A 26,006-nucleotide genomic window follows, 5' to 3' on the forward strand; every position below is an offset into this window, starting at 1 on the left:
TACAGGCAACTCGAGTTCTGCGAAACTTGGTTAGGAGGACGATCCCAAAGATGAAGTACTGGACCAACAAGCACTGCTTTAAAAAATTAAGACGAGGACCACTGATCGCAAACGGGCCGGGAAGGCTTCCTGTATTTCTGCGTATCTCATCTAATCCTAAATTTTTCTTTTCTCTATAGACCCAACATGCCCAAGGTCATACATATTAGGGGTAGGAACTAGGATTAACCTAGGGAGTCTGACTTCAAAACGTGCACATGTAACAATCAGGTACCACAGTCCTACTCATAATTAAAGAAACTCGTAAAAACGAGATGTTTTTTCAGTCGATTAGACGGGCAAACTTTTGAAGTTAGTCTGTACTGAGTGTTGACAAAAAGTGAGGAAATCGTGTTAGAGGAAATGGGGAGGGGCAATTTGACTATATCAGATTAAGTGCTATGATTCAGCAATTTCACTACTAAGAAATTATCCAGCACTTATTTTGCACCAATATGCAATGATTTACCTACAAAGATGTTTACTGCAGCATTTCTCTGTGGCAAGAAAAAAAGCCAAGACAATCTAAGTGCCCATTTATGGAAGAACTTAAATAAATTATGGTCTGTTCAATGAGATATTATCAGTCTTGAAGAAGAGTAATGTAGATATAAATATGCTGGTATAGAAATATCTCCAAAACGTGTTGAGTTAAAAAAAAGCAATTTGCAAAATTAGTTGTATGTGTGTGCACATCTGTATCTGTAGAGAAAGAGAATGATCCAATTAGTGTAAAAACTGTGTGTGTATGTACATTTGTATAGAAAAATTCCTGGAGGGTAAACAAGAATTGTTAATGATTACCCCTGGTGAATAAAGCTGGGAGGAAAGTTTCTGAGCATCTTTACTTTCTATTCTTAGCTTTCCTATATTATGCTATTTGAATAATTTCCAATGAGTCTGTTATATCTTAATAATTAATTACAAATAAAAGTTGAGAAGCACTGTGTCTAAAACTTTTAGGTTAGGTGTGAAAGCCACAGGAGAAAATATGACAGCAGGTAAAGCATAGAGGGAGAGGAAGCAAAAACAGCTTTATTCACTTGTAGCTTTCATATAAATTAATAAATTATTTCAAATGAAATTACTGTTAAAATGTTTCTCAGAATCTCCCAGTGATTTCCCTGTACATATCATTCACCATAAATAATTATGATTCATACCCTGGAACTAGATGCATTGCCAACCGAGCAAAAGTTGGGTTTCATTTAGCAAGGAAGAAGAGCTTATGGGTGTTAGGTACTCAATCACATTACCTGTCGTAACTGTTTAAGTTCCTGTAATATCCAGTGTCAGCCCAATTCTTGAGTGTCATCTCTTAACCTCCTCTACCCCCGGTCCAGGTCTCTCTTGGTATGCTCAGTGGCCTCCTTTCAGTTTGTTCCTCAAACATAGCAATTTCTTTCTTGACCCATGCCCCTTTGCATTTGTTGTTCCCTTTTCCTGGCTAGCTTTTCTGTTAGTTCTTTAAAGGACATGCTAGTGGTCATGCTTTCCTTTTTAGATTTTACATCAAATTTTCATATCCTTAGAGAAGCTGACCTGTCCACCCTGGGTCTAAATCAGGTTCTTATTCCCTCTCCAACCTGTAACCTCTCTCACCCCCTGGGTATTTATTTCCTTCTTAGCATTTTTCATACTGTTACTATTTTATGTTCACTTACTATATTTCTTCCTGCACTAGAATGTAAAGTCCACAAGAGCATAGATTGTTTCTTGTTCGCCCTTGTACCTCCATCGTCCAGAACAGTACCTAGCACATAGTAGGTACTCAGTAAGTATGTGCTGCAAAGATGAATAGGGAACTAATGAATGGAAACAAAGATAAAAGGAAAGGTACAGCATTAAATAAAGACAGAAGAGGGTAAAAGGGGAATGGAAATGGGTATGTTTTTGTAGAAGAAAGGGTGGATATAATAACATCAGAAGTAGTCTTGTTTTAGCTATTGCTGACTCTGGGGCCTAAATCCTATGCCCAGGTAAGATGGACACTTTTTACAAGCCTTGAAGCAAAATCATACTTTTCTACTTTCTTATATTGTATAATAAATATAATTCCTTGGAAATTGCTTTGGGTCATAATTAACCTAGTACTCCCATGGACATAGAACTAGCTAGCTGAAATTCAAAGGAGCAAATTAGTTTTTCCCAAATAGAAATTACTTTAAAATGGAAGGATATGGATTATGTAGTCCAGAATGCCCAAGGGCAGTCCTTGTGGAAAGGTTTGTGTTGTATGGTTAAGTAAGTATTGAGCCTGCAAGTAAGTGCCAGTGAGTCAAAGCAGAAGCTAAAGAGTAACATATGAGTTTAACTCATGAACTCCAAATGAAGTTTGTAAAATATATCCCACGTGTGGGCCCAGATCCCAAATGACTTAAAGATTGTTAAAAGTTGTTCAATTGCAATTTAATTCCTTCCTTGGAAGCATTCCTGATACTTGGGAGAAATTCTAGAGGGGTATATATACTTAAAGAAATACTACTCAAATTATCAGCTCCTGTTTTGGACATTCATGCAGACACCACTATTCTTATAATACAGTGTTGTTGTTGTTGTTTTCCTTAAGTGGGTTTCCCTCTGAATTACTTGTAAAGGATTTCACATCACAATAATTTTCTTACCTACATTTTGGTGAATAGATCCATCATATTTTTCTCTTTAAGTGTAGGTAAGTTTTCTATTGAGGGAATTTCATAGTGATGCCTCTAAGAATCCTCTTGATGGGGTATTTTAGGAGAGAAGGGGGTCCATATAAGGATATGATTCCTCTTCTTAAGTATGAATTAAAGATTTTAAAATTGTTATGAATATTTTTAAATACATAAAAGTAGAGAATTATAATAAACTCCATATATCCATCACCCAGATTAACAATTATCAAGCTATTGCTACATTGTTTTATCCATTCCTTCTATTCATTTCCTAGGGTATTTGAAAACAAAATCTTAGACATTAGGTCATTTCTACTTAATATGTATCTCTAAACAATGTTGATATTTGCCTTATGTAAACACAAAGACATTATCATACCTATAAAAATCAATTGCTTGGTATTATCTAATACCCAAACCATAATCAAATTTTCCTGATGGTCTAAGTATTTTATTTAAGTTGGTTTATTTGGATCAGGGTCCCAACAAAGCCCACATATTATATTTGGTTGTCAGGTTCGTTAAGTATCTTCATCTAGAGCAGTTCCCCTCTCCTGCTTCCTTTATTTTTCAATGTCATTGACTTGTTGCAGACTAATTGGGTCAGTTGTCCTATAAAATGTCCCACATTCTGGATGTGTCTGTTTGCTTCCTTGTGGTGTCACTAACATGTTTCTCTATTCCCCAGATTTCCTTTAAGTGAACTTAGCTCGAGAGCAACAATGCTCAGTAGAAGTTTCTGTAATGATGGAAATTTTATTTGCACTGTCCAATACAGTAGCCACTAGCCACATGTAGCTACTGAACACTTCATTTTTTATTTTTATTTTTTAAATCCTCACCAGAGGATATTTTTTCCATTGCTTCTCAGAGTGGAAGGGAGAGAAAGAGAGAAACATCGATATGCAAGAGACACATCAATTGGTTGCCCAGGGCCAGGGATTGAGTCCTGCCGAGGTATATGCCCTTGGCCAGAATTGAACCTGGGACCCTTTAGTCTGTGGGGCAACGCTCTAACCACTGAGCAAACCTGCTAGGGTGTTATTGAACACTTTAAGTGTGACTAGTGTGAGTGAGGAATTGAATTTTTAATTTAATTTAGTTTTAGTTAATTTAAATTTAAATATATATGTGTTTATATATGTGTATATACATTTGTAATCATGAGACTCCACCTTGTCACCTTGTTAGGGAGAGTGGCCTGGGTGTTATATGTAAATCTGTGTGCCTATGCTAACCCACACACACACAGTGGATGACACCCTAGATAAAAGGTATTGTGAGGAAAGAAAAGGACCTAGAGACATTGCGTAGGCAGGTAGAGACAGAGAAAGAATGGCTAAAGAGTTGGAGGGAAACCAGAAGAGGCCTGTGTCTTAGGAGCCAAACAAGGAGTTCCCAGTTTTATTCAGGACAGTTCAGTTAAGCCTAGGAAGAGCATAAGATGGGACATGGTATCTCTAGGATGTCTATGTTACAGGGACAGTGATGTGGCAGGGTACACCTGAATTCAAGTGTGGTTGCTTCCCTTTAGCTGTGTGGCCTTGGGCAAAAGGTGGTCTGGTTTTGTGCTACAGATTCCGCAACTGTAAAATAGGGATAATATCTTCCTCAAAGAGTGATTGTGGGGATGCAATGAGTTAGCGTATGCAGTGTGCCTAGAACTTTGTCGGTTCTCAATAAAGATTGATTCCTCCCATTATGTCTCTGGTCACTTATTTATTCATCGGTTTTGATTGTCACTCTCCTTGATGTCTTAGCTTTGGTGTTGGTGGTGACTCACTTGTAAGGGTCAACACAGGCCCATTCCTCATATATCACTATACTTGTACAGAAGAGGTCTGGTCAGGAAGAAAGGGACATGGAGGCAGCAGCTAGACAGAAAATCTAGAAAAGACTGTGTCAGGTGGGGATATTTACATGCCTTCCTGACCCTTCCCTTATCTTCAAGCATCTCTCAGGCCTCCAGATCTAAACTCCAGATCTAGATCTTCCTAGTGGAGTAGCCTTGGAAAACTCCAAAGGATCACTTTAGGCTGAGTTTCTATTGTGATATAAATCCCACATCAAAATAGGATTCAACTTTTAAGAACTTAAACACAGGTCTGGAAAAAAGCTGCTGCACAGAAAACAGGAAAATCTTACTCTCACATTGTCTGACCTCGTGGCAAAGGGAACTGCGGATTCCAGGGGCTGGACGACTGGGGGGCTGATGCAGGGAGCCCCGAGAGCCGGAGCCCTGTCAACACTGACAGGGACGAGCAGTGAGGAAAACTAGTTTGAGTGCCAGCAAGCTGTTACGATCCGACAAATCAGTCAGTGCTCTACCGAGGGGAGCCAAGCACCCACTGGTGTACCTCTTGGTACGTAGAGCACCAAGGACTGGTTAAGGACACAACATACCCTTTTTTATCATACTGTTTTTCCCTTTCAGGGAAAGGAACTCCAACCACCATATGAATACCTACTTTTTGTTTCAGGACATCTTTCTGCACTTGCATTTTGCAATTACATAAATCTCCAATACAAAATGTTAGTAATAAATAACTCATCACAATTACATTTTTTTAAAGAGTCAGCATTGGCCCTAACAGATTTTTCCGATTGGCTAGAAACAGCCCCTCTCCCCTCCCTTCCTTCATTCTTATCTGTTAAATACTGGGGGTGGGGGGTGCAATTTTCCCTAAGGTTAAGAACTCTTGCCCTGTCTGCCACCTCTGACGGTTTTTGCAGTGTCAACCTGTTTTTGGCAACAAAAACAGTAACTACCCATTGGGAGATAATGTCATTCATTGCTTGCCTTAGGTTAACTAAACCCCCAAAAGCGAGAGCGACAATTTCAGTTGTGGCCAAAGCGGGATACCTAACCTTTAAACCTCTTTAAAGAGCACCCTTACATTTCTAAAGTGCACACGTTTAACCTCTTGACAGGGCTATGTTTTCCAAACCAAACATGAGGACATAACGTTTCATAAGCAAGAGAGTACCTTTAGGGACAGACTACTGTATTAACCGAATTGTTACAGAAATGCCAGAGCTTGAGCGGGGGGAAGCGGGGGGATAGGTCATATAGCTGCTAAAAATGGGTAGCGCTTAAATTATAACGGAGCTATCGTCACATTCCATTTTAGATGGATACTATAAACATTGGGTTTAAAGGAAAACTCGGGCTCTTAGCATCTCGCTCTGGCGACAGCCTCTGTCCCCGGCACCCTCTAGCCCCAGAGCAGCCGGGCAAACCCACGTCGGCGCCGCGCTTTCCCAGCGGAGCGCGGGAGACACGAGCACGCCTGCGCCGTGGACCTCGCGGGTGTTCCAGGGCGGAAGGCTGAGCGTTTGAGTTTCCATGGCAACGCGACGCTCCCGCCTTCTGGAAGCTTTAGCTCCAGCTCCAGTTTTGTGAGACCCGTCCGGGTGGGAGGGACCCGGGCGCTGGGGATCAGATGGGGGTAGGAGGGGGTGGGGGCTGGGGAAGCTGCTGGGGACGTTTGCCCTAGGGATTGAGCTAAACTAAGAAAGACCGGTCCAAGGCTCAGCACAAAAGGATCTTGTCATTCCGGTCCTTTCGCCCACGCAGGGAACGATGCCTCTGGAGGTGGTGGTGGAGCTGCAGATCCGGGCGGTAAGAGAACCACGAACTTCTCCCTCCTTGCCCCCAAATCAGACTCTTTCCCCAGGTTCTTAAATGGCCCCAGGTCGTTTTCACTTCCCCCCTCCCACCTCACCACACAAACATCATTATCTTTTGGAACAAACAGTACCTCTGTCCCTAAGGTTTTCTACACTGGTCTTCCCTGACTTCCTAACCTTTAATCCAGCTCAGCCTCTTCCCACTTTTCCTCCCCTTAAAGCCATCTTCTTTCTTAGCTTTATCCTGAATTTTTCTGTTCTTTTAAAATAACCCTGCATTAAATCCAAGGATTTTCTTTTCCAGGATAAAGATTTGCGAAAGGTTTAAAAACCCTCTCCTTTAAATAACCAGATTATAATTTTACTTTAAAAAGCCTCATCATTTCCTGATAATTTTTCACCTCTACAAACCAATCAAATATTTTTCTACGCTATTTCCCCTAGAAATGGCTCTGGCTTGCTAATCCAAAAGGGAAGTCAGTCAATCAACAACTGAATTATCCACTGAATCTTGCTTAAGTGAGATGCTGTGGCAGTGACTCCATTGTTCCTGTTTGGGGTCAGTCGTTCTTCGTATTTTAGCTTCCACTTTGCAATCCTTCCATCTGTAGTGTCAGGCTGTCACGAAGCTTTGCCTACAAACTGTAGGGCCTTCTCTCCTGGCCATGATTACAAGCAAAAATGCTAAACAGGTTATGACTATGGAAAATCTTGTTAGCCTCTATCCAAGTGATAAATGCAGTGTTTTATCATTCATGCAGCTACAAAATAGCAGAATTTCCAGGATTTGTCCCACTTTGACAGCAAATAGGCTGTATCAACTGTGCTGTATCAATTGAGAGCTCTCAACAGGTGCAGTAATGTGGAGGAATTCATGAGAGGCAGAGTGATAAATCAGTCTTCCTCTAGCAAGGCAGAAATTAAACAAGTTTTCATCTCATTTCATCCAACATTATTGGTTAATTTTATTTTTAAAAGGCATTCCTCAGTATACAGTAATTAACAGTGAAATCAGTTTTCAACTCTACAGTACTTAGGATACTCCAAAAACAGGGTGAACTAATCTGTGCTTTAAAGCCAGCAAACTAGGCCCCAGGAACTAAGGGAATTCCAGAAGTATAACCACGAACCCAGAAGGTAAGCCTAATTTTGAGCCTCCAATATTCAGACTTGTGGACACTGTAAGAGGAAACGTTATGCTTCCAAATATCTGGCCTGAATATTGCTGCCATTAATATAAAGGATCTCTTTAAGATTAAATGATAAAGCAAACCACTTACAGCTTCAGTTTGTGTTATTCAGCAAGTAAAGAGGTAGTCTGTGTTCATAAAGTTTGGGGAATGCAAATGATTTTATTTTGTTTCGAAAAGTAGCTGTTCCTCTTTCAGTGTGCCTCTCACACTCAGAAAGTTTATGTTTCCACCCAATCAGAGCCTATTTATCACAGCCATTCTCCAGATTCCTATGTGCACGTCTAATATGACAAATCAAAGGCCATAATACATTCTATTTATAAAAGTCAAAATAACTGGTCATTAAAATTATCTGAAGACACCACCAGTTCCACAGTTAATTTAAAAGTTCTTATTTTCAGGTAGAGAAGCATTTAAAGCACATAAACCCTTTCAGTCTTTCCTGGCCAAAGAATAAAGAGCAGAGTCCACCCTACATTTGGTGGCCTTTGGTCTTGTGATTTGGGGAGGCACCATGAATAAACTGCTTTAAATGTAAAGGTCAATGGAAATTTAGTAGTTGTACCTTGTACCTGGTATAGCAGCAGACTCCCCTGATTAATTTCAAATTAAATACTGTTACCTAAAGTATGCTATATACGGGGAAACAGAATTCAATATGAAAAACAGTAATACACAAGGTCATCCTTGTGGTATATATGAAAAAGCTTACGCTTTTGCATTGCAAAGAATCACATTACTTTCCCATTTTATTACCTCAGTAGAGGAGGAGCATTTTTCTTTATTCAGTAGAGATGACAGGCAGCAGGACCCCATCTCTTGCCATACTGGTCCATCAACATAGTATGTGGTTACCCTACCCCTAAACTTTCAGTTCCTCTGACCTCCTCAGCAGCTTAGTTTTTTTCCATGAGGCCACTGACCTATCCTACCCTTTTTTATGCTGACTATAGATGTGCCCATCTTTAAGTGTTTCTTCTTCAAGTAAGTTCTTGGCTTGTTCTCTGAATGCTAAAAGACAATATTATAGTGGGAAGTAAATGTAAATTTAAGATCTTTTGAGGAGGTAAAGGAAAGAAAGATATGTACTATAATCTCTCTTCTCACTATCCAATCTGCAAAGGTGGAAGAGACAATAAACTAAAAATGCTTAGCAAGAAAATCAAGATTAAGAGGAAATCTCCCCAGCTGTGGCAACAGATCTTCAGGGAATAAACTAGAAAAAACCTATGTCTTAGACTCTTAAATAACCAAGAACTAGGATTAGTATGCAGTTTATCTGCATGTATATTTACAGAATAAAGATCTTGTTTCTTTTTCAAAGTTCAGTCTACAAGTGATATGTTGGCTTATAGGATGACTACAAAAACACAGTTTTTCTGAAGTTAACTTTTACAAAACTGCAACATTATAATCAACCCAGCTTGGTTTCTTTACAGTTGTCCTAGAGATAAAAACAGTTGTTGGATGTATAATAGAGGGAATTTTTTTTTCTTTCTGTAATATGGTTGTGATCAGTAATGGCCAGCATGTACTACAGCCTAGCAACCCATCAAGATGGTAGGACATCTGATAATCCCAAAGGAAGCCTAAAATGTCCTAAGGGGGACAAGCGGATGGCTGCTGGTTTATGTCAAGCAGGATGGCTGCTGGTTTATGTCGGCATGATCCCATGTGGAAACCTTTAGATCTCCCGGTGCCATAATGAATGAGATGATGTCACTGTTGGTTCCACAGTACAAAGAGGACTGGAGCATTGTGCAGTGAGAGCCAGCAGTAGTCCACGATGCTATACTGCATGTAGCCCATTAAAAAGCCAAAAGCCACATCGGTGACATTGTGACGCCCCAGCATGACCCTGGAGAGGCCCAGGATGAAGGCCCACAGCACCACCAGCACCCTCAGTGGAATAGCCAGCACCAGGTGGTTCAAGATGAACCTCGACACCAGGGCAGCCCTGGTGGCATGGCCCGAAGGGAAGGAGTACTTGTCCACAGAGAGGGTGACAAACATGTCCATCTGGTTGTGGGCCGGGCGACGCCTGCGGACCAGCCCCTTCAGCAGGGCCACCAGCAGCAGGTCCAGAAGCAGGGCGAAGAGCAGGTTCATCAGCACCTCGCGCCCGGCCCAGCTGTCGCTCCTGCACAGGCAGTAGAGGGTGCCCAGCAGCCAAGGGATGCCGTGCCCGGAGATCTCCAGCAGCTTCATAAGGGGCCGCACGCTGCCCCAGGACGAGCTCTCCCCCGCGCACACCCCCAGCTTCTTGGACAGCCACAGGTCGATGGCCAGCAGGGAGCGCAGGGCGATGCCCAGGAAGGACGGGTTCAGGTCCATGCGGGCCTCCTCGGGCAGGGGGGCCGGCGGCGCCTGCGACGGGGCGGCTCCCGCCAGCGGGAAGGAGCCGCGGCGGTGCACCGGGCTCTCCGACAAGCGGAGCCGGGCGCAGGCGGGGTCCGCGCCCGACGCGCGGCCGCCGAGCAGGGACTGGAACTCGAACCTGCCGCTGCCGCTGCCGCTGCCGCTGCCGCTGCCGCTGCCGCCGCCGCCGTGGGCCGGGCTGCCGGGGCTGCTGCTGCTGCTCGGGGCGGAGGCGCCCAGCGGCCGTCCCTCCGCGTTCCTCCGGGGGCTCGGCATCGCGGCGGGCGGCCCGGACCCCAGAACCGCACGGCCTACCCGCAGCTCGCGGCCCCGCAGCCTCTTCCGCTTCCGCACCGCCCTCCTGGGGGCGGGGAGAGGAGCCCGCGAGAGGACGATTGTGACACCTGGCGGAGGCGGGGGGTGGGAGTTCCAGCGGGGCGCCGAGGGGCAGTGTGGTGGGGGGTCCGCGGAGGGGCTGCGGGGGGCGGGGGGTTGTCATTGCGGTTGGTTAGAGAAAATAGAGCCCTTTTAAAAACAAACCAACCCACCAACCCTGTTCTCCTTTTTTTTGTTTTTGTTTTTGTTTTTGTTTTTGTTTTCCTTCTGGTTTTTAAGATTTCCTGCCCAGGGGTGTTCCTTCCTGACAAGCAAGATGTGTACCTTGGGGTTTACCTCCTGAACCAGTACCTGGAGACAGACAGCTTTCCCTCCGTGTTCCCTATTACGATTCAGCAGAGAATGAGATTTAAAAAGGTGATCTTGACTTTCTCGCTGCTAAATAGAGAAATTTAAATTTTGCTACCTGAAGATCCTTTAGTGGTTCTTATAAAGAACACGGTTCCTGTGGTTATTTTGTAAATTTCCTTTTAAAAAATTACTTGAAGGCACCTGAGCACAGTACAGAACCGTCGTTGGAAGATTTGCTTTTGCAGCCCAGGTCTGATCCAAGTTCTGTCAATCTAGTGCTAAACACCCTGGTCAATGATGTTTTCTATTCTGGGAACTCCCATGGCATTTTCTAACTGGAGCAGAGAGAGCCTTTTCTGAATGATCTTGGAGATGTTAGAGGCAATTGCATTACATTTATGACAGGGATAATCAACAAACTAGCGGACCTCAGAAACAAATGTTTTTTAACTAAAATAATAATAAAAATTATAACCAAATTAGTTAAATCCTGTATCTGAAATCCCACAACAAAACAAAAAGGATCCTCAGACTTAATTGGGTTTTCTTAGGTGATACCTGGTTTATTTGTAAGTATGATATAAATAGTCAAAACATGACCAATCTTCCCACTTTGAAATATTAATTTTATTACTGTACAATCACAGTTCTTTGAAGTTTTTGTTTTGGAATTTGGAGATGGAATCAGTCTGATTCCTGGAACCTTGATGAATCTGGTGAATTTGCCCCAAATAATATCACTGAGGTGGTTCTTTGCGGGAAGAGGGTGAGTGTGGGAAGGCTTCAGGTAGAGCCCATCACTTGTAAAGGTGTGAATGGCGGTGCCCAGAAAATGACCTGTTTTGAATGGGTGAGCAGATGAGGATTGATTGCCTAAAGGACTGGAGCTGCATGTAATATTTTTATAAATTACAATATTAATTTAAATAAAGTCTACCAAACTGGTTGGATGAGAGAGAAGAGGAACAAGTGTATATTACCTTGGAACATATAGTTAGAATCCAAAGGAGTCTACTTCTACCATTTAGATGTTGGTAGTGGTAAAAAGTGGGTGGTAGAAATCCAGTCTATTCCCCCCCCAATTTCTTATTTTCTCAATTTTGTTTGCTTCTATAGAAGATTAAAAAAAATTTTTTTTAAAGAAACTCAAGGATACAAAACTATAGAAGCACAGAATGATAAATTTGTAAATGACTTTGAAGGTTATTTAGTCCAACCTCCTTGACTTATAGAAGAGGAGAGTGAGTTTCAGAATCACATTCTCGATCCCACTACTGCTCTTTTGCAAAGCTGTGCATATGAGATTACTAGTCAGAAATACCATGGAATATTTTTCATTTTACAAAATTCAATTACATAAGTGCTTTATTTTATTTTTTAAATGCTTTATTTTATTTTTAATTTATCTTTATTGTTGAAAGTATTACAGATGTCCCTTTTTTTACCCCCATTGCTCCCATCCACCCTACCTCCAGGCCTTCCTCATACCAATGTCTGTGTCCATGAGTTATGCATATAAACATATAAGTTCTTTGATTAATCTCTCCCCACCCATCCCCCACCCCACCCCCACCTTCCCTCTGAGATCCCTCAGTCTGTTCCATGCTTCTATGTCTCTTGATCTATTTTGTTCATCAGTTTATTTTATTAGATTCCACATATGGGTGAGATCATGTGGTACTTGTCTTTCTCTGACTGGCTTATTTCGCTTAGCATAATACTCTCCAGGTCCCTTCATGCAGTTTCAAAGGGTAAGAGATCCTTCTGCTTTACAGCTGCACAGTACTCCATGGTGTGAATGTCCCACAGCTGTTTTATCCACTCATCTACTGATGGGCACTTGGGCTGTTTCCAGATCTTAGCTGTTGTAAATTGCGCTGCTGTGAGCATAGGGGTGCATAAGTTCTTTCTGATTGGTGTTTCAGGCTTCTTAGAATATATTCCTAGAAGTGGGATCACTGGGTCAAATGGGGCAGTTTAATTTTTATTTTTTGAGGAACCTTCATACTGTTTTCCACAGTGGCTGCCCCAGTCTGCATTCCCACCAGCAGTGTAGCAGGGTTCTGCTTTCTGTACACCCCGCCAGCACTTGTTGTTTGTTGATATGTTGATGGCAGCCATTCTGACAGGTGTGAGGTGATATCTCTTTGTCATTTTAATTTGCATCTCTCTGATGATTAGTGACTTTGAGCATTTTTTCATATGTCTCTTGGCCATCTGTATGTCCTCTTAGGAGAAGTATCTACTTAGGTCCTTTGCCCATTTATTAATTGGATTGTTTGTATTCCTTTTGTTAAGTTGTATGAGTTCCTTATATATTTTGGATATTAACCCTTTATTAGATATGTCATTGGCAAATATGTTCTCCCATACAGTGGGCTCCCATTTCATTTTGTTGATGGTTTCTTTTGCTGTGCAGAAGCTTTTTATTTTGATGTAGTTCCATTTATTTATTTTCTCCTTTGTTTCTCTTGCCCTAGGAGATGTATTGGCAAACGTATTGCTACGAGAGATGTCTGAGATTTTGCTGCCTACATTTTCTTCTAGGATTCTTATGGTTTCATGTCTTACATTTAGGTCTTTTATCCATTTTGAGTTTATTTTTGTGTATGGTGTAAGTTGGTGGTCTAGTTCCACTTTTTTGCATGTATCTGTCCAATTTTCTCATCACCATTTACTGAAGAGACTGTCTTTACTCCATTATATGTCTTGCCTCCTTTGTCACATATTAATTGAGCGTAATGGCGTGGGTCTGTTTCAGGGTTCTCTGTTCTGTTTCACTGATTGATATGTCTGTTCTTGTGCCAGTACCAGGCTGTTTTGATTACAGTGCTTTGTAGTATAACTTGATATCTGGAATTGTGATCCCTCCAACTTTGTTCTTCTTTCTCAAGATTGCCGTGGCTATTCGGGGTCTTTTTTGGTTCCATATACATTTTCAAAGTGTTTATTCTAGATCTGTGAAATATGCTCTTGGTATTTTAATAGGTATTGCATTGAATTTATAGATTGGTTTGGGTATTATGGTCATTTTAATGATGTTAATTCTTCCAATCAATGAACACAATATATTCTTCCACTTGCTTTTATCTTCCTCTATCTCTTTTTGCAACGTCCTATAGTTTTCCAAGTACAGGTCTTTTACCTCCTTGGTTAAGTTTATTCCTAAGTATTTTAATTTTTTTGTTGCAGTGGTAAGTGGGATTGTTTTCTTAGTTGCTTTTTCTGAGAGTACATTATTGGTGTACAAAAATGCCATAGATTTCTGGGTGTTAATTTTGTATCCTGCTACCTTGCCAAATTCATTTATTAAGTCTAGTAGTTTTTGGTGGAGTCTTTAGGATTTTCTATGTACAATATCATGTCATCTGCAAATAATGACAGTTTTACCTCCTCCTTTCCCATTTGGATACCTTTTATATTTTCTTCTTGTTTCTTTACTGTGGCTAGGGCTTCCAGTACTATGTTGAATAAGAATAGTAAAAGTGGACACCTCCATCTTGTTCCTGTTCTTAGCGGAAATGGTTTTAGTTTTTGCCCATTGAGTATGATGTTGGCTGTAGGTTTGTCATATATGGCCTTTATTATGTTGAGATATGATCCCTCTATTCCCACTTTGCTGAGAATTTTTATCAAAATGGGTGTTGGATTTTATCAAATGCTTTTTCTGCATCTGTTGATATGATCATGTGATTTTTGTCTTTCAGTCTGTTTATGTGATGTATCACATTTATTGATTCATGAATATTGTACCATCCTTGCATCCTTGGAATAATTTCCACTTGATCATGATGTATGATCTTTTTAATATGTTGTTGGATCTGATTTGCTAATATTTTGTTGAGGATTTTAGCACCTATGTTCATCAAGGATATTGGCCTGTAATTCTCTTTTGAGTGTCTATATCTGGTTTTGGAATTAGGCTAATGCTGGCCTTGTAAAAAGAGTTTGGAAGTGTTCCTTCCTCTTGGATTTTTTGAAATAGTTTGAGGAGGGTTGGTGTGAATTCTTCTTTGAATGTTTGGTAAAACTCCCCTGTGAAGCCATCTGGGGCCAGGGCTTTTGTGTGCTGGGAGCCCTTTGATTACTGCTTCAACTTCATCAGCAGTTATTGGCCTATTCAGGTTTTCTGACTCTTCCTGATTGAGTTTTGGAAGGTTGCATTTTTCTAGGAATTTGTTGATTTCATCCAGGTTGTCCAGCTTGGTGGCTATAGTTGTTCATAAATGCTTTATTTTAAATTTTGGAAATTGCCCTCTTGTGTGAGCTGTTTGGGTTCATATTCCAGCTTTCCTCCTGTTTGCTCCAGCTTTGGCTGTATCTGTTCCATTCTTTTGCTGCAAGTATTTGTTGTGTCTATTCCATTCTCTAAATGCAAATACTTGCAACAAGTAACAAAAATCTTTTCTCCTTGGACCTTCTGTGTAACTCAGAATTGAGTGTTCTAAAGCATTTGGATAAACAAGAAATTACTCCTAGAAATGTGTGAGCCATTGTGTTTAAGCGGTTCATGTTGGTCATGTACTCCCTAAAATCATACTTGAGAAAATCCTTAGACATGGATGAAGTGAGGGGATGTAATTACTGAAATAGTTTAGGAAAAAAACCACCCATATTTGCTTGATAAATCCAAGTCAGTAAGACAAAAATTACAGGGGACAGCCTCATTTTTGTAGTTAAAATAGACCTGGCTTTGGAATAAAAGTAGAGTTTAACCATGCTTAAGTTCAGACACTATTTAAATCAGAACTTTAATGAATGCCTGCAATCAAACTCTGCTGAAAACCTTTTTTTTTTTTTTTTTTAAACAGTGTTCTAGAGTTCAGTCCTATACCAGGCTCTTTTTATCTCAAGGACGAAATATGCAGATTTGGCAATGGCTAGACAGGTTATCACAGTTTTTCTTGTGCTTCATGATATACTGAAAAGTTATCAGGCTCTTCCTCTCTCTAGTTATTTTTAAATTTTGTGGGAGTGTAGCTACTAGGACTTAGCTTTTTTTGTGTGTTACACACAGATAGAATTTCTATGTTTTTTCTTTAGCACAACCAATTCCTTAGCAAGAGAACTCATTCATTCAGTTAAGATTTTATGAATATCTGTGGTATGCATAATGTTTTTTAGGTACTGAAGACTCTTTGAGGTTGATGACAATTGTACTTTTAGCAACAAACTGTAAGGCTAAGTCAAGTTGATGATATTTTGAGCATGTGGTAGATTCAGCTAACTTAGATATTGTTTTGTTAATTCTCATTCATTTATTCTGTAGTCATCTGTTGAACTTTAACCACATACCTGTTAAAGGTATTTCTCTTGAATCCTAAAATATTACATGGCTGGATTTGATATGTGTTAATTATTTAGAAGAATGTAATCTATAATTTCTATAAGTATATATTAATGAAACTTTGAAAATGTATTTTCCTCATTTTTTTCCTGCAGTTATTCGAAAAAGCAATAGATCCTGGAGCTGTAGCAGACATTTTAGAAAGTAGGTACTCTCTAAAAAAAAAGAAAGACTATTGTTTGTCTGTAATTCACAGATAAAAAATTCTACTGTTTTCTAAGTTGTGATACTTCCGTGTTTGATCTATATTAATATTCAAGAGAGTCTGTAAAATTTAAATCATGTTTTTGACTAAATTACAAACTCTTTTCTAGATATAGATGGTATATACTAGAAGGTATCATTCTGTTTGTTTATTAAATTTTTACAATTAAATGGTTTTTGTGTATTCACAGAGTTGTGTAACTATCACCATAATAAATTTTAGGACGTTTTTATTACCACAGAAAGAAACACTATACCTATTCTTTTTATTTACTTTTAATATGTTTTTATTGATTTCAGAGAGAGGAAGGGAGAGGGAGAGAGAGGTTGAAACTGATGAGAAACAAACATCTGCCTCCTGCACACTCCCATGGGGATCGAGCCGGAAATCTTGGCATGTGCCCTGACTGGGAATCGAACTGGCAGCCTCCTGGTGCATGGGATGGGATGACTCTCAACCAACCGAGCCACCAACCAGGCCCTGCACCCATTCTTCCTCATCTCTCCCAGCTCTAGGCAACTGCTAGTTAATTTTTCTGTCTCTAGATTTGCTTACTCCGGATATTTCATATAAATGGAATTACGCAATATGTGTCCCTTTGTGACTGATTTCTTTTATTTAGCATAATGTTTTCAAGATAGCATGTGTCAGTACTTCATTTATTTTTATGGCCAAATAATGTTCCATTGTATGGATATGTCACATATTTATCCATTCATCGGTTGATGGCCATTCGGGTTGTTTTCATTTTGTGACTATAATGAATAATGCCGCAATGAATATTTGTGTACAAATTTTTTGTGGACATATGTTTTCATTTCTTTTGGGTATACACCTAGGAGTGAAATTGCTGGGTATGTGGTAACTTTGTTTAATCTTTTGAGGAACTTCCAGACTGTTTACCAAAACAGCTGCATCATTTTACACTCCACTAGCAACGTAGGAGGGTTCCATACCTTCACATCCTGACCAGCGTTTGTTACTGTCTGGCCTTTTGATTGGTAGCCGTCCTTGTGGGTGTGAAGTGGAATCTCATTGTGGTTTTGATTTGCACTTCCCTGATAACTTACGTTGAGCATTTTTTCATGTGCCATTTGTGTATTGGCCCTTTGTATATCTTATTTAGAGAATTATCTATTCAGGTCTTTTGCCTATATTTTAATTGGGCATTTGTCCTTTTATTATTGAGTTGTAAATTCTTTATATATTATGGATACAAGTCCCATATGACATGTATGATTCACAAATATTTCCTCCCATTCTTTTCACTTTCTTGATGGTGTTCTTTGAAACACAGAAGTTTTTTATTTTGATGAATTCTATTTTATCTATTTTCCTTTTGTTACTTGTGCTTTTAAATGTTATAACTAAGAAACCATTGTCTAAGTCAAGTCACAAAAATTTATGTCTATGTTTCTTCTAAGAGTTTTATAGTTTTAGGTTTTACATTTAGGTCTATGATGCATACTGAGTTGATTTCTGTAAATGGCATGAGGTAGGGGTTCAACTTCATTCTTTCGCATCTGGATATCCAGTTGTCTCAGCACCACTTGCTGATCAGAGTATTTTTCACCCATTGAATAGTCCTTTGTTGAATTTCAACCTTTGTTGAAAATTAATGGCTCTAAATGTGAGGGCTTATTTAGGGCTCTCAGTTCTATTCCATTAAAACACATACCTGTTATGAGGCCGATACCACACACTCTGAATCATTGTCGCTTTGTAATAAGTTTTGAAATCAGAAAGTGTGAGTCTTCCAACTTAGATCTTTTTCAAGACCGTTTTTTTGCTCTTTAGGTTTCCATGATTTTCCATTTTAGGATCAGCTTATCAATTGCAAAATGATTATCACCATAGTGTTAGCTGACACCTCCATCCCTTCACATAATTATCTTTTTTTTTGTGGTGAGAACATTAAAGACCTACTCTCTTGGCACCTTTAAAATACAATTGAGGGAGTGGAAAATCCGAGCGTAACTTTTGACTCTAGAGTCAGCCTTTTGTATCCGAGGATAATATCGAATGCAGATGGAAGATGGTATTTTCAATCTGTGGTCATGGTTGGGAAACCGCAGTTGGGAATACAAAAATACTGTTTTTCATCCATGGTTGATTGAATCTGCCGATGCAAAACCCCTAGATACAAAGGGCTGACTGAATTTATTGAAAAAAATCCACGTATAAGTGGACTCACACAGTTCAAATTCATGTTGTTCAAGGGTCGACTATATATAATACAGTATTATTAACCATAATTACCATTGTTGTCTATTTAAAATGTTTTCAATTTTAGTATTTTGTGGGAATTATCTTTATTGATTTTTTATTATTATACAATTTATGTTTTAAATTGCTTTTGAGATTTGAATTTTATTCTTGTCTTTGAACATTGTACATGGGCTCACTATTTCTAAATATATTTTAAACTCTGGAAATAGAAAAAATGTGAATTTTATGTCTCACTTCTGTAGTCATATAGCATACTATTTTAAGCAAGATAAACTTTTATAGGTTAATGGATAACATTTATATTTTGGATTTTAAAAATGAAAAGTATTATTATTGAAATGATTTATGAATATATATGTGTTGGATGGGGGCCTTCTGGTAAAAACTGGAAAACCTACTAGACAAATTCAAAAAGAGCTGTAAGCAGTTATGAATATATTTTTGAGAGAGAAAATACTGCATTTGTTTTATCAATACTTTTCAGGGGGTGAAATTGCTGCTTTTATAACTCAGGTGTTACTCCATGCCTTTGATTTATTGGGTCTAGAAATACCCGAGTCATTACTGTTATAACACTTGTTATTAATAATGTAATAGTTATTACATTATTATTACATTTAATTCCCATTTAATTCCTCTGTTGAGAATTCAAAAATGGTTAGGTGCCTCTAACCATGGTGTTGCTCAAATTAAATGGGAATTAAATGGGAAGTTATGGCAATTTTAAACCTAGCAATTAATGAAAAACTGGCAATTTTCTAAAGTATTAAAATCTCATTTTTTCTTTTTTAGGCTTTCTAACCAGGTTTGAATTAATACAGCTAGTGCCTCCAGGTAATGTGGCAGTAAATGCATTTTTAAATTAGCTTAATTTAAATTTAAAAGGATTTTGGCGAGACAAAATGGGGACTGGTATTTAGAAGTCCTGCTTTATATAATATTCACTACCACCCCCACCCCCCCACCCCCCAGTCTATTTAATTTGTCTTCTTTCAAAATAATAACTTTATGGATTTGGTGGTTCTTTGACTTTCCATTTGTTGTAACTTTAGTTATTATCAAATAATTTTTCCAGTCCTGGCTCAGCTTCTTTCAAGTTTTTGCCTTTGACTGTGTTCTAATTTGTGGAGTGAGTGAGTGAGTGAGTGAGTGAGTGAGTGTGTGTGTGTGTGTGTGTGTGTAGCCCAAAGCCATCTTCTGTGTTAGGTGCTAGGACTGGGTTGGCAAATCCAGCTGCACTGTTTTTGTATGGCTCCTGAGCTAAATCTCTACACTTTTTAAAATTGAGATTTAATTCATATACTATAAAATTTACCACTTTATCGTGTACAATTCACTTGTTTTAGTTTGCTTACAAGGTAGTGCAACTATGACCGCTATCTAAGTCCAGAACATTTATTACCCGGAGTCACTCATCACTCCTTCCTCCCCACAGCCTCTGGCCACCGTTAATCTACTTTCTGTCTTTATCAATTTACCTGTTCTGAATATTTCATATAAATGGAATCAGACAATATATGGCCCTTTATGCCTGGCTTCTTTCAGTTAGCATGTTTCAAGGTTCATCTACGTTATAGCATGTATCAGCACTTCATTCCTTTTTATGGTCAAATAACATTCTTTTATATGGATATATCACATATACCAATATCACTACTCTCTTATATGGATAAGCTTGCTTAGCCACTCATCAGCTGTTGGATGAGTGTGTTTTCAGTTCCCTTGGGTGTATAGCTAGGGGTGGAATTGGTGTGTAACTCCATGTTTAACTTTTTAAGGACTGCCAAACTGTCTTCACTTGTTACATTTTTAAATGGATGGAAAGAAATTTAAAAATACAAATATTTAGTGATGTGAAAATTATATGAAATTTAGATTTCATTGTTCATAAAGTTTTATTGGAACACAGCCACGTTTATTTGTTTTAGCATTGTTTATGGCTGCTTTCACACTGCAATGACAGAGTTGCGTAGTTGTGACTACACTCAAAGCCTAAAATACTTACTGTCTGGACTTTTACAGAAAGCGTTTGTGACCCCTGTGCTAGAACCATGGGACTTTAGGGGAAAATGTTCTGCGGTGCGTTTGCTTTGTGGTGTGTCTTGAATGGCTGGAGACCTGAGCTAGGGAGAGAGTAGGAACTGCCACCTGGTGGCACCAGTTCTCATAGTCTCTCAGTGTAGCTGATTATCTTGTGTGTTTTTATAGGTCTATAAACAGTATGTAGATAATATTTTGGGTTTTGCTTTTTCATTCTACATTTCTTACTTGCTTGTAGTTTCCTTGTTTGTCATTTTCAATAGCTATGTATTTTTCTCTAGTGTTATAATTATCCTTAAATTGGTATTGCTGAGCATTTAGGTTTTCCTTACCTTTCATATCTTTATAGAAATTATTTTTTCCTCTTGGTTATTTGCAAATAATAGAATTACTAGGATGAGCCATGTCTTGTAACCTAGGAGTAAACTGGTCCCCAGTAAGTTTCTACTACTTCACTGGCATATGCCTCAGCTAAAGCAGAGGTCGCTGTGGAGGCTTTTTATGAGGATCGTAGCCCTGCCCCCTGCAGCTGTCCCTGGAGCATGTCAAGGCCCCCAGTGGAGAGGACCCAGGAATCTATAGTTCTTTCTTCTGCCTCTTGGTTCATTGGCAGAAGCAGGCTTTGGAAACAGATCAGAACCCCATTCTCCATGGATCTAGGGATAGATACCCTTGTATATGCCATTACTTTCTTAGGTGGGCATACAGAGGGAAGATCAGAGATGCCTCCTACCTGCTTTTCAGAAATTCTCACTGAATATTTTTCAGCCTAAAAATGACAGGCTAAAATCAGGGCATTGATTTTTTTTTTCCCATAAGTTTTTTTTTTTTTTCTTGTTTGACCCAGTTTTATGTTTAAACATAAATCACTGCTAACTGACAAGTTATATTTTAGTATACTAGTGAAACAGAAGCAGGCCCATTCTAGTCTTATTTAATTTTACATGAATTGAAAAAAATTACCCAATACCTAATATTCTCACTATAAAATTTTTAATTAACACAAATTTTATAAAATAAAAAGCCAAAACACAGTCATCAATGACCCCTGACAATAATTACTATTAACACTTTGTTGTGTATCTTTTTAGACCTTTAAGATGCATTTAGTATATATAATTCATTTACTTTATTCAACCAATCCTAAAATAATACTTACATACACATATAGGCACATATATACTAAATATATCTAGTATTTATTATATGTATATTTAGTATTATATTTTGGTTGAGTATATATATTCTGCAACCTGCTTTTTAGAATTTAATGTATCTTAGACTGCCATATGTTTTTCACATGACACAGAAATCCATCTGTGAGAAAGTTGCAAGAATTGTTCGAAACTATGATGACTGGAGGATATTGAAGCTGGGTGTATGTATACTGGTTATAGCTCAAAAGTTAATCAGATGCAGAATGGAGGCTTTATTATATACTTGTTTTCCTCTTGTCTGCATTCCTTCAATTTCAGAATGTAATTAAATTTGAATTGCTCAAAATAACAATTAATTTTATGCAGTTTCAGATGCATTACAGACTGATCCATTAATTTGTCCAACGTACGTTTATTGAGGGTGTATATGCCCCACACTGTGCCACTTCTGGGTATCACGCAGGTGGTACCAGTCACAGAGTGGCAGGTAAACCTTGATCTGCTAGTCCGTGGTGCTAGATAATTAAGTAAAAATGATTGTTTGAATTCTCAAGTGGAGTGCACCACGTGGTCACGTGGGCCACATTTGGGTTTACAGGGACCAGTTCTTCATTGGCTGAATTGTTACCTTTTATTTTTTTCTTTCTTTCAAATCTTCACCTGAGGACATAGATGTATTGATTTTAGAGAGAGAGGAAGGAAGAGGGAGGAAGAGAGAAACATTGATGTGAGAGTGAAACATCGATTGGTTGCCTCTGGCACACACCCAGATGGGAATCGAACCTGCAACCTGGGTATGTGCCCTGACAAGGAATCGAACCCTCAACCTTTTGATGTATGGGGTGACACTGCAACCAACTGAGCCACACCAGCTAGGGCTGAATTGTTACCTTTTCATACTTTCCCACATTGCTTTCAAAAACACTTATTATAATCAAAAGACATATTATGATCGTTAAGTTAATGATACAGGTACCTCAGATGTGCATACTGCTTTGCTGCTAAGGAAAAAAGAGGTCCAGTGATTTGTTTTAGAAGCAGTAGACTCCCCCCTGGTTCTTCAGTTTACAAAGATGGGAAAAGTGAATGGACACAGGGGGGCAGCATAGTCCTGGCTGACAGCGAGTTTGGAGCTTTTATGAACTTCTTAAATAAAACCTCTACTTTGGAATGTGTCATGTATATTCATTCCAGCTGTAAAATGCTATTTTAATGGGCATCCATTCCCTGATTCAGAGCTTGGTTTTATGCTTGGTCGTGATGCATACCAGGCGTCAGCAGGAGAGAGCTTTTGCTTCAGATGTTCTGGTTTGAATTTCTACTTTGCCATGTGGCGTCATGACAAGTCTCAGTTTCCTTATCTGCAAAGTGGGAATCAAATAAGACCCCATATTGGGAAGCAAACTGTAAATTCTGATATGCTTTATAAATGCTAGATATTTCTCGAAACAATGTTGTTATTAAATTATTTCTCTTGACGTCTCATCTGTTTCCTTTTGGGGGCAGTGCTTGTTCACTATGGCATTGATGATGTCCCTGTCTGTGCCATTCGCCTATTAAGAACACGGGCGTTTTTTTCAGACATTTCACTTGCCCTATGAGAATTGCTCAGCCTATGTATATGCATATTATTTGCAACCTAGGCTCTTGCTGTAACATCCCCTTGGTGTGCTGACATTTTCACACTGGGTGGCACTTTGGATCTCTAGAAAATGACCAAACGAGGGAGACAGAATTGAGTGCCTCACAGCCTTCCTTTTCTCTGTTTTTGTCTCTTTTTATCCCTCAGATTCCAAAGATAGTGGATGAACTCACCTCCAATTCTCTGACCACTTATTTGTATCTTAATTCTTGCTAAATACAGGAATAGTAATTTAGTAGCTATCATTCTGGATGCAGTGACAACAACTAGACAAAAACATGTGAAAGCCAAAAGGGAAATCTCAACGTACAGAGCATCATTCCATGCATCACGATGTTTTTCCCCGCTAGAAACGTATTATTGAAAACACATAGTATTCGTAGACATCAGAGTAGTGCTGGGCCCACTGCTAGGCTAGTGTCATGGAGCAATCATGATAATAGCAGGTAATGTCAGGCACGTGTGCTTGTCACTTGTCCTCACAACAGCCTTAAGAGGCTGTTATGAGTTTTACATTTTGCTGAAGAGGAAACTGAAGTTAAGGAGAAACTGAAGTTTATGTAATTTGTTCAAAGTCCCATAACTGGTAATTGGTGAAGCAAGGATTTGAACCCAGATCTGTCTGAACATAGAACCCGAGTTCTTAACCAGTGTACTATAGGCTTTGGTAGAAAGTTGCATTTTGTTCCCAGTGATGGGTGAGGAAATTGTCACATTGCTTCCCATTTTCAGGTGGTACTTCTGAGGTCACCGAATGGAGGAAGTCTCTCTGGCCAACAAAAGCGGAGAGGTCATGGCCATCATGGGGAGCAGGCGAAAGGCTCCATCTGAAGTGTTTATAGTATCACAGTGCGTGGAGAATGGATCTGAGCGCAGGAAGAATGGGAGCAGGGTGACCAGCTAGGAGGTCATGGCAGTAGTCCTGGGGGGGGGGGGGGGTGGCGCTTGGACCAGGGTGGTAGCTATAAAGACGGAGAGAAGGGGACAGTTTTTAGAATTATTTTGGCGACAGAGTCAACAGGACTTGCTAATGGGTTGATTTAAGGAGTGAAAGAGTAGAACCAAGGATAAATCCTAGATTCTTGGCTTGAACAGCTGGTACTGGTTCCTCTGATGGGGAGAGAGAGGAGAGCTTATTTGTGGGAAAAAATAAAGAGTTCTATTTTGGATCCATTATGTTGGAAAGACTATAAGACATTTAAGGTGAAACTTGAATGATAAATAAGAAAAGACATTTTAGAAGGAATAGCCTAAACTGTGCAAGAGCATAGCAAGGAGGGAAGGACACATTGTTAGTTTGTTGCGACTGGAGCATGTCTGAGAGCAGAGAGTAGAAAGAAATGATACTATGATGAAAAATAAACTATATTCTTTCTACCCTTCTATCCTTACTAGCACCCAGTAGTGGAATAAGTAGGAAGAAAGTAGTTCATTATATTATTTGATATAAGGTCAATTATTTTCTACAGTTGATGTACCAAAAATATACCCTCATCAGAATTCTTGTCACAAATAAAATGGCAGTCACCAAACAGTAACACTGCCCCATTGACTACATTTCTATTTTGGCAGTGCTCTGCACAGGGGCCACTCTCAGTCCAAACCACTTCTGTAGCAACTGTGCAGAAAGGCGGGCTCAGACGGCAGCTTCTCCATCCTTTAGCTCAGCGATTCTCAATCCTATTAGACCCCAGATCTTCTTCAGTAATGAGTATTTTGTAGCACCTCTTTTACCATAGTGAAATAATATTCATAGTTAATAGAACCAACTTATATAAACCCCAGTATTTGAAGTGTAATATAAATGAGAAATAAAAGGAAAGTGTCTTAAAATAAAATGACATGTATATCAACATGTAAATGTTGAGCATAGTGAAGTATTTAGATGTGACATGATCTTAAAAATGCCAAAGGGATCTCAGTAAAGATCCAAACAGCAAAGTACAATTTTTCCTTAATTTACACGGTAACTGCATTCCTGAAAATTCAGTGTATTTTAAAATTGTGCAAAAAAAGCGCCTTGTGTTTATACGTAACATTTAGCTTCGAGGCTCTGATAGTTATAAAATGGTTTCTTGCTTGAAAGAACATCTGGTGAGATGTTAGAAAGTTGTGTAGGAGCATCTTGAGCATTGTGGAACCCTTAGCTCCTGTCCATGAAATGCGCCCACATATTTTGGAAATGGCCCTGAGGTTGGCACCAGCCCTACTAAGACCCACAGCTCTAGCTGTTCTCTGGACCTTTGGGACATTGACATCCCTATATCACAGAACACATCAAACTCCAGTCTGCACTGTAACTTTTACATGAAAAAGGCATTGTCTCTCTTGTTCCTATTCTACCCCTAGGACCTGACCCATGTTATATCCTTAGAAAACATTTGCTGAAGGAAAGAATGGGTGGATGGGTGGATGGATGAATGGAAAGAGATTTTCCTCTTTGTTTTGTAGAGCAACCTTTTAGATAGTTTTTATCTCTGTTATGACTTGGGTAGGCTTTTAAAAATTACCCATGAGATAAAAAGTAGAAGAAGTCATCTGCCTCTCGAATAACAAGTACTGCAATCATAATGTCTATTGTTTTCTGTGTGCCATCTCTGCCATCACCGGTCTAAGCTTTTAATTTGTTAAACTTGGGGATATAGATCCATCATTTTCAGAACATAAATCTACTACTGCCTTTTCTTCTTCCTTCTTAGCGTGGGAAGAGTTGGCCTATTATGAAGAAAACACACGGGAATTTCTTTTCCCTGAGCCCAAGCTGACACCTTCGAACCCAGGGATATGTAGGGAAGTGCTCATGAAAACAACTGCAGGTTTTCCAG

The 26,006-nt window shown here is 39.3% G+C and overlaps 2 protein-coding genes and 1 non-coding gene across 3 annotated transcripts in view; 1 reads left to right on the forward strand and 2 right to left on the reverse strand.

Moving 5' to 3' along the window:
- Positions 1 to 7,252: 7,252 nt before the first annotated feature.
- PLPP6 (phospholipid phosphatase 6) lies at positions 7,253 to 10,150 on the reverse strand. Its single transcript, XM_016214295.2, has one exon. The coding sequence runs from the start codon at positions 10,148 to 10,150 to the stop codon at positions 9,236 to 9,238; it is 915 nt and encodes a 304-aa protein (XP_016069781.2). The 3' UTR covers positions 7,253 to 9,235.
- Positions 10,151 to 10,489: 339 nt separating this feature from the next.
- The window catches only part of SPATA6L (spermatogenesis associated 6 like), a 33,985-nt gene continuing 18,468 nt past the window's right edge, over positions 10,490 to 26,006 (forward strand). The window contains exons 1-4 of the mRNA XM_087822679.1: positions 10,490 to 10,627; positions 16,004 to 16,052; positions 19,135 to 19,176; positions 25,881 to 26,005. Of these exons, the coding sequence (XP_087678805.1) occupies positions 10,613 to 10,627; positions 16,004 to 16,052; positions 19,135 to 19,176; positions 25,881 to 26,005 (231 nt within the window). The 5' untranslated portion in view covers positions 10,490 to 10,612. The remainder of the gene's footprint in view (positions 10,628 to 16,003; positions 16,053 to 19,134; positions 19,177 to 25,880; position 26,006) is intronic.
- LOC148091813 (U7 small nuclear RNA) lies at positions 18,709 to 18,771 on the reverse strand. The gene has a single exon (XR_015715496.1). It is a non-coding gene; the product is annotated as a U7 small nuclear RNA (small nuclear RNA).

This window comes from Miniopterus natalensis, chromosome 12 (genome assembly GCF_054644295.1).
Source record: "Miniopterus natalensis isolate mMinNat1 chromosome 12, mMinNat1.hap1, whole genome shotgun sequence".
In the NCBI taxonomy this organism is placed as follows: Eukaryota; Metazoa; Chordata; class Mammalia; order Chiroptera; family Miniopteridae; genus Miniopterus; species Miniopterus natalensis.